At 37.9% G+C, this 9,702-nt stretch overlaps 1 protein-coding gene across 1 annotated transcript in view; it reads left to right on the top strand.

Annotated features, from left to right (window-relative positions):
• The first annotated feature begins 751 nt into the window (after positions 1-751).
• LOC140234853 (sodium/glucose cotransporter 4-like) overlaps positions 752-9,702 on the top strand; it is a 28,698-nt gene continuing 19,747 nt past the window's right edge. Inside the window, exons 1-5 of the mRNA XM_072314899.1 lie at positions 752-835; positions 6,030-6,101; positions 6,453-6,557; positions 7,538-7,597; positions 8,249-8,353. Coding sequence (XP_072171000.1) covers positions 752-835; positions 6,030-6,101; positions 6,453-6,557; positions 7,538-7,597; positions 8,249-8,353 — 426 coding nt within the window. The remainder of the gene's footprint in view (positions 836-6,029; positions 6,102-6,452; positions 6,558-7,537; positions 7,598-8,248; positions 8,354-9,702) is intronic.

Below are 9,702 nucleotides of genomic sequence, written 5' to 3'. Positions count from 1 at the left end.
GTGCAGGCAACTGAAAATCTACAGTCAGGATCAGCACCAATGTAGTCCTTTTTACCTGCCACAATCATCATGATTATCTCCTCCCTCCAACCCCCCCCCCCCCCCCATGTTCAGGTCCATGCGGCATAAAGACTATGCCAGTGCGTCGAGGTCGTTACAAAGTTGTTAACAAAAAATATCATGCCGTGATGGCACCGGTACCAGAAGAAGAAAGAACACGAAGATTTTTTTTTCTGAGGTGACCTGACTCAAATAGAGTAAGTCAAATAAGCGTCCTGATATGGTTTTGTGTGTTGGCAGAGATCATCACGCTAGATCTGTATGTGGGAATATATTTTATTTAGCGGAGAGTGGTGAGGTGCACTGTACAGTTCTGTTTTTCCAAGACAGGGAAGGGAGGAGGTGTAGGGAAGGACTGAAACGCCCAGTTGTCGTTGTTTGCACAGCAGGTGAAAACGAGAAGAGGAAAAAAGGTTTTTTTTTCCTTCTTTTTTTTTTTGCGAGACTAGAGGAACAAAGCTCTTTGCGTGTTACGCGTGTTAAAAGTTGTCATTTATGTCAAAGTATATGGTCGAGCAGGTATATACGACGCGCTGTCCGCAAACGGTGACGGTGTGATTGTTATGTTGATGGACGCAGTTAATTCAATATCTGACTGGCAAAGACTCCAATCTTATTATTATTGACAAGCCCTGCTCGTAGAGACGAGGTTAACTCAGATATCGAAGATCGTTAAAAACTCGCCATCAGGATGGCGCTGGAAGCGAATCTAGCCGTCGCTGACTACGTGGTCATCGTTATCCATTTCCTCGTCGTGCTGGCACTTGGTATTTGGGTGAGTATTTAGTACGATGATCTTTACGTTGATGTAATTCTCTGCGGCTTAGTTCGGTAGCCTCCGTGACGTGACTTTTTAATCAAAGACTATAATATCTATACCCAAATGATACTCGTTCGGCCACCGAATACTTAGTTCGGAGGCCTCTGTAACATGACTTATTAATCAAAGACTGAAATATCTATGCCCAAATAATACTCGGCACAAACGTGTTTAAAACCATCCAGTGTATGGTCTGTACAATGCCGAGGAGGCACCCAAGGTCATCTATTTGGCTATTGAACGAGCCTGTACAGCTTCTTGTCCTCTGAAACTATTCTAGTCACGCTCTGGCTGTTTCATTGCATAAAATCTCGAAACAGAACAAGAGCATTATACTCTGTGACGACTGAACGAAGCAAAGTGTAATGAAAATACAGACACAAAGCTGTAGTTGAGCGAAACCAACTGAAATATTCTTAAAATTACCCAAACTTTGTTCAGGTATTGGCCTCATGTGTAAGTTCTACTTCGTCGCAAAGGTTTATACTATCATGTTTTTTTTTTATGTATTTCCTAAACACTTGGTTCGCGTATGATGTTTTTATCGATATAAAATCACGTCCGTTGTGCTGCACAGTGATGAATTAATGTTCATCTGCTGAATTTGATTGGACATATCAAACTGAGTTAAGCATGAATCCAACGTATAACAATATTGAAACCATAACCGAAATTCTGGAACATCATACTCTAATAGTCGCACTATACTTTCAAGGTAGGTCCGTAGGCCTAACAGGGGTCTTATGCGAAGCTTGATCTTCAAAGGAAGAAGGCCTTGAGAAGTTGTTACTGTAAAGAAAGAGATCTTGGTCTGAAATCAACGGACGAAAGAATAAAGGTGAAAAGCATTCAAATCAATTTTAAAGAATTTTCATAAGTAGAATTTTGCCCTATTTAGCCAATCTGCACCTTAATATGTAGTATTATAACTAGCCTTTTTCGAACGCGAAGCGTCCATTCTCGGTTTCTAGGCACTTGACTGGATTCGAACTCGGGGCTTCCAATTGAAGTCAAGGGTCCTATCCACTAGTGCACCAACTTGTTTAACCGTTATGTTTTAACTATCGAGTCCACCTTGTCCAGGGTAGGCCGTATATGGAAAGGTGCCCGACAATGCTGGGGTAATAACAATAATGGCAGGGTCTGAGCTGAGAGAACAGTATACACACACCATATCCCTGCTAACATTTCATTTCATTTCATTTCATTTCATTTCATTTCATTTCATTTCATTTCATTTCATTTCATTTCATTTCATTTCATTTCATTTCATTTCATTTCATTTCATTTCATTTCAATTCAATTTATTTTCATATTTCTCACATATATCACAATAAAGTATATAAATACGAAAACTATACAAAATATACATTAGATGAGACTTCATCGAAATGTACAAAAGTTTGATTTAGTATAAACACAAGGTCTGTATACATGCGAATTGAACTGTGGTCATGATGCGAAAAAAATATGATGGGGCCTGCGTAAAAGCATTAGCTTGTACAGCCGCAGGTCCCGTGATAAATCAGATTAGGGGAAGTTTAAAATGCGGATGTTTTTTAAAGACCAACTATGACTGGGGGAACCGATTAGAACAAACAAAACAAAAAAATCCAAATGAATAAGTGTTACTAAATAAAATACAGAAAGGTTACATGTTGCAGCAATATTATAACCTACTACAAGTAAGGACATTATGGTAGAACAACAACTGGGATTGCAGAGATTCAAGGGGTGTGAAGTATAGATTTCAACAAGAATTTTTGTATGCCCTGAGCGGGGATTGAGTAAGAACATTATGAACAGTTCAGTCAGTCGTTTCAACAAACTAATATGTGATATTTCTAATCCCTAATTTTGTATATGAATGTGCATTGTATACCTATTTTGCATTTACAAAATAATTATTGGAAAGTAAAACTCGATTAAGTCGTCGCCTGTTATGTTAAACTCTTTTAATGGGTTCTCTATGACATTACCGTTACCTTCAACAAATGAAACGAGGAGGGGAGATTTACAAAGATTCCTATATTTGTCGACCCTAAAATAGGCGTATATGTAGTAGATAGGTGTGCGCTAAACACGTGTCAGCCAGCATGGGTGGTGTTATACGATAATATTGCTCTTTATGTCTTTATAACAGCTTTTTGATACAACGAGAAAGAAGCCATCTCAACCAACAGACAAACAGTCACAGGGAGAAACAAACCTCAGTGGTCATAATTCTTTACAAATCCTCGAACTCGATTGGCCATACGTTTCAAGCATCCAGATATCTCGAGCTTCTACCTATATCTGTTATCTGGCGTAAGATGTAATAAAAAAAAACCACTTACCTTCGACGTGCTAAACACAAGCTTGAGCGGGGACCATGACCCCGATTTCGTGGTACCGAAGGGAAGAATTCTTAATGCAATAAAATCAACTCCTACAGATCTTTTCAAAGAGATTTCAATACTACCATATACATCATTACCTATGATATAATGGTAATTTATCATATCAGAAAATACAGTTCCGTTAGCGCCAACTCAATTCTTGATAAATACAAAATAATGAATGCAAGTATGGATTCTTCCTGTACGAAGAGGTGAATTTATGAATGAAAACTGAAATTTGTGATCTTGAGCATCGTATTTCATTCTTTATCAAGAATTATGTGTTTTGTTCAACATTGCCATTTGAACAGTAAAAATTGATTTTGTGATATCAAGGATATTATTCTTTGTTAATCACAGGAAGTCGGAATTAGTGACTAGAAATGAACTAGCGCACTAACTTGTATTAAGGCCTTAATTGGCTTGAACTACAGTGGTCGCTCAACGATTCATAATTATTAATTACTTAGTCTGTAACAGCCCAGTGATAAATATTATTAGCGCGTTTTCCTTGAAGTCTCAAATCCTCCAACAACCGTACGTATATTACAGCTGTCAATTCATAATTTCTTGTTTTCTACAAACGTTCATACATTAATTACATTTTGCTACAGTGTCAAAAGCAACAAGCGTCGCAACCTGGATTAAACAAGTTCAGTAGTTCATATCGCCTTCGAGTCCTTTTAATGCAAAGACTTGCGTTCATATCTTTTACTCATGTATGTTCATAAAAATATCCATTAGCAGTCTTAGTAACATCAAAGTGGTGAGCAGAGACTAGGAAACCCGGCTATTAATATTCTTTTTTTTTTTCTCGCCGATGTCAATACTGAATAGCGTTAGCAATCAATAATTGTTTACACTTTAGACTCTCGATATTTCTTTTTAGAGCAATTTGCTATCCTTTATTGACGCATCGTCAAATAAAACACACTTTCCAAAAACCAAGCCAAGTAAGCGCTTCAGATTGTTGAGCATACACCCACACCCAAACACACACATAGAAAGTTAACATAAATATCATTAACCACTCGGGGAAAATAAAAACGCCTTTGGAGATAGAATTGAACCGATATTCATGATTATGCTAACTTTTCACCAGTGACAGAAGAAACAGCGAAACTGAAGAACCGAAAGATAAGCATAAGAAGTATATAAAACCATCATATTAACTGCTGGAGGAAAACAGACTTATTTCAATTTCCCAAAATATATGCAATGTTGCATGAGTGACTACATACAATAAATCACAAGCCATCATTACCTCATTGATTTTGTAAATGTGTTTTATAGTGTCATGGTCGCATAAAGTGTTCGATGACAATATATTAAACATTTAACCTGTGCGTATAAAAGCTGTATATATAGTGATGTAAGGTGAGGTTTACGCCCCTCTCTTCATCAGCCGCTTTGAATTCTATTTGCATCAACCTTTGAGCAAACTGGACTTCTTCGAGCAAAACAGAGGACAGAAAAAAACAGCAACAACACAGGCACATTTCGTCGCCCAGTTTGTCTGCTTTTAGAACAGGTCCCTCGGTAAATATCATAAACACTCCATCTTCATCTGAAAGAATAAAGATTGTGTGGTTTTACAATGCCATAGGTTGTGCGTATTGACTTCTATCTAGGCATATAGGAGCAAAGCTACATACGTCAAGGGGGTGTAACCAAGACCTGAAAGCTGCTGTAATTTCTCCGCTGTTTGGTGGTTCAAAGTACAATTGGAAGCATAGAGTTCCCATCATTGTTTGGTTACAGCTCGTTATTCCGAAGGTTCGTTATTCCGAATTTCATTTTCGGATTAACGAATCTCCGGAATAACGAACCTTCGGAATAAATGTTCCACAAATGTTCGGATTAACGAACCCTTTTTCATTTTCGGATTAACGAACCTCTAGGTATAGGGAATTTGCGTGTTTCGGATTAACGAACCTTCGGAATAACGAACCTTCGGAATAGCGAACAGCACCCCATTGTTTATTGTACCTTAAATACGTCACTCACGCTCGGCGCTTTCGGTTATACCCCTTCATAGATTAATATCGACATTGATACTTGCATCCTTATACGTGAATCCAACGGAAATTAACTCAAGGAAAGTAATGCTAGAATCTGCTCCTTGTTGAGATTGAATCACTCTTTTATGGCATTGTATTGCGTGGATATAAAACTAATGGGTTCTCATATCTTGAGCAAGATGGTACGATTCAGTGTCCTTAGCCCATCCTCTAAAATCCTTAAGGAAGTATGATAATACGTCCTTGCATAGCCAATCTTTGAGTTTTGTGATTGCAACAACCCACCCACCCCCCCCCCCCCAAAAAAAACAAAACAAAACCGTAATACGTCCGTCCCTTCTAATGATTTGAAATGCTACAAGGAAGTAACGCTGTATGCAAAGTCATCTTTCTCAAGGGAAGGGTTTTATCTTGTAAGGATCAAAATAATACAAAAGCCTTACAATGCATGCAATACAATAAACATCAAGATATGAAAAGGTAGTACAAAATCACATCTATTATTATGATCTTTATTATTTTATTGTTATAATAATAATAATAATAACAATAATGATAATAATAATAATAATAATGATAATAATAATAATAATAATAATAATAATAATAATAATAATATTATTATTATTATTATTATTCTTATTATTATTATTATTATTATTATTTTATTATTATTATTATTATTATTAATTGAAGGTAGATCAGAAAATAATGATTACCTTAAGGTTCACCTATCGGTCTTCCTTACAGTCGGCATGGAAGTCGAACAGGAGTACGACCAGCGGATACTTCTTAGCAGGAAGAGACATGGCGTGGTGGTTGGTGAGTAGAAAACACACACACACACACACACACACACACATGAACACACACATAAATAAGATCTGCTAATTGTCTAAATCCAATAACTATTGAAATCATTAATTTTACCCCCAAAGTGTACGAGCCACAAAGAATTTACTTTTCTGTTTACTATGTTATACAGCATGCCTTTCTTTATCATAAACTGCTTATCTGAGCTTGAGAGCCTGTGGAGCTGTAATGCAGAAAAAAGCCAAAAAGCAATCCTTTAACATTCCATTCACTTCGTTGATGTTTCACGTATGAAATACATATTACGGTAACTATACCATATCTGCAATAACAATAACACTAAACCTTTATTTTCACCAGGTTGGTTTGTCGCTCTACGTGAGTAATATCGGGAGCGGGTCATTCATCGGTCTTGGCGGGACTGCAGCAGTGTCAGGATACGCCGTGGTGTCCTACGAGTTCCATGTGAGACATAACAAATATCATGATGTTCTCTATGTTCACTCTCATATCTTTCTATCTATCAATAATCAATCAAGTCCAGTGAAAATTGCACTCAGATTATTACTCTGGTATTAAAAAACTACACAACGAGATAGCACAGTATTTGCTTTTTTTATGAACTGTAACATTGAGCAAACGTGCCTATAGGGTGCTGAATCCATTTCAAGACTGCAAAGTGCAGAAGCTAATTAGGCCAGTCATATGCAAGCAAGAACGAGCACTGAAGAGCAGATTCAAGAGGCTGGATTGATGAATTTATCGTTGAAGTATATGTATGTATGTATGTATGTATGTATGTATGTATGTATAAGTATTGAAGGTGAAACCCCTTTTTTATTTCACATCTTCCAACGTTTTGTGGCGATGCATTCAGTGACTTCACGCTTGTTCTTCTTCATTATTTTCACGGAAGAGAGATGAATATGGCAGGGGCATGTCTATTTTGGGGTATAGGTTGCTGTTGCTGGATTTTTTTCCCCGCAATTTGTCTCTCTCTGTACAAATGAAATTTGTACAAATTCATTTGATATGCCTTGTCCACCTTGGATTACTTAACATAACAATATCTGAATTCGGAGCTTGGGTATTTGTTCCATGTTCATCCTATCACTTCCGGCAACCAGGGATATCCTGGTGGTAGTGCTGCCGCCCGGAAAGCAGGAGTTGACAGGTTTGATTCCCGCTGGTTCCTTTTTCCGACATGTTTGTTGAAAATGCATTTCAGCAGTTGCGATCTTACAAATTTAATTTGTACAGAGGGAGACAAATTGAAGAAAACTTGTACCCCATAATCTTCACTCTTTTGCTTAATAATCTCTTGCTTTCAAAGTATGTCTACATGTTTACTTTAGCAGCTTCTCTTTCCGTCAAAATTATGATTCATCGTTAAAAATGATATTTGCACTAACTGTTCTTTATTTTATTTCTACAATATTGCCCAGGGCCTGTTTTCGCTGCTCATCCTGGGTTTTATTTTCACCCCGATCTACATCTCATCTGGGGTGAGTGTGAATACACTTGATTTGACGCTTACTAAAAACAGCGTAATTCGTATGAACCGGCCAATTGTCGTCACCTGTTCCAACGGCAACCAATATAATAATGGCTCGGCTTAATCAATTTGAATTTCATTTTGAAACAGTATGGTAATAGTGTGACTAGATGGGCAGACGCCTCTAACAAATGTAAAATGTCTAGAGTTACTTTTGTTAAATGGAGACAAAGATGTCATACTAGTATTTGTACCTGGTATAGATGTGTGACATTATAAACAACGGTGTATTACTTATACAATACATACCGTTCTACGCCTGAGGCTGTTCTAGTTTATATCAATTTCCGGATGACAGCATTGCAAAGCACCACAGACAGCAGCAGTATGAAACAACAGAATGCCATATAAAACAAAGATCATACCAAGAACATGCCATGCAAACACATTTAGCGTGCTCGTACTATGATAATTATGATAATAACATTTCCATTGATAGCTAAATTTGCGTTATAACCGATAGATATATAAGGAATTGCAATAAGTTCACCTAAAAGAAATTGATCATATACTTTTCTTAGTGAATGAGTGTAACCTTACCTGAACAAGTTCGATAAGGCAATATAGTCTCAACATGTGATTTATTAACCCCTTGTACTAGGTGACAACGGTACCGGAATACCTTCAGGTTCGTTTCGGTGGTCAACGGCTTCGACTGTTCCTTGCCATCGTCTCTATCATCTTCATCGTTCTCACCAACCTCTCGGTACGATGCTAGGCGATGCCTGTACTGTAATCGCTATCAATTCCATCATCATAAACCTCTTCGACGATAGCATTGTTGTAATACACCGGTATATTTTATACTCGGCGGCTGTTACTAAGTATTAGCTAAATTGTAATGAATATTGCTTTCAGTGCTTTCAGCAGTAATAACAAGTTAAAACAGGTTGATAAAATGACCGTAGGCTTAGTTTGTAGTCTTGTACTGCTGGTGCTGATATTGTGGGTTGGGTTTTTTTTCAGACCTGGTGAACGGATAAAACATCCTGAATCAATTCTTGCTCTTTTTTATTACAGAAACAACATTGGACAATCCTATTTCACTTTTGTTACATTTGCATTTGTTACATGTATGCATTTTAGGACGGGACCCCCCCCCCCCAAAAAAAAAGCCTTAGGCCTATTATTCACCAGATGGATTTTTTTCTCCTCGACTGTTTGTCGAGCACAGTAGTTTCAACAGCCCGTAAAGTTAAAATCCCGGGTCCAGCGGCGTATTGATACAGCGTGCTTTCATGAGGGCGTTGTCCAAGTCCTCGGGTTTGTTTATATTTTGTGCGACTGACGTAGAGTAGAGATAATTTCTCTACTTCTGTCTTCAACTGTCTCTTCGTCGTCTATATTACTATACGTCATAATGCTGTTAGCACCCAAACATAATTCGCATGAAGTCGAATTCAAACGCACCCATTTAACCAAATATGTGTGACGCTCCAACAAAATGAGTCATAAGTCGCACGGGGAGTTTTCCCGTAATGAGCCGAAAATGAAGGGGAAGCACTGCTCGGGTCGAAATTTTTTTATGACGGATTTTGATTCCTTGATGTTTTATCTATCTGTACAGAAAATTTCAGCGTGTAAAAATGAGTACAAGTGTCCCAAATCACAGTTTTTCTGAGACCATTTTTTTCGGTTACATTTTTTTCGAACGCTCGCCTTTGCGTTGCGTTTCGCACCTATTGTTCTCGCCCGATCGAGACTCCGCCTCCGTTGCTAGGGCGTATGTTAATGAAGCATTGCTCTTGAACCCATTGAAGACAAAACAAAGCATGGTGCGTGCGGCGGCGGCGGTGAGGGCTTTAGAATTACGCAATAACAGTGAGATGACCAAGGCTATCAATTGCATGACCAGCGAGTTGCGTTTGATACATGCACCACAATCATGAAGTGGTGATTGATGTGACGCACAAGTGGCGCTGAAAAATTTTATTCCAACAACGATCACGCAAAATTTATGATACTTTATCAATGAGCTAAAATGATCACATATCGAACTTGAAACCTCTCTAGTGATGCGTGTGTGTACTTTTACAACGGTTATTGGCCTCATTA

Source organism: Diadema setosum, chromosome 11, assembly GCF_964275005.1.
Source record: "Diadema setosum chromosome 11, eeDiaSeto1, whole genome shotgun sequence".
NCBI classification, from domain to species: Eukaryota; Metazoa; Echinodermata; class Echinoidea; order Diadematoida; family Diadematidae; genus Diadema; species Diadema setosum.
Note: the sequence above shows the minus strand (reverse complement) of the source record. Positions and strands in the feature narration are given on the sequence as shown.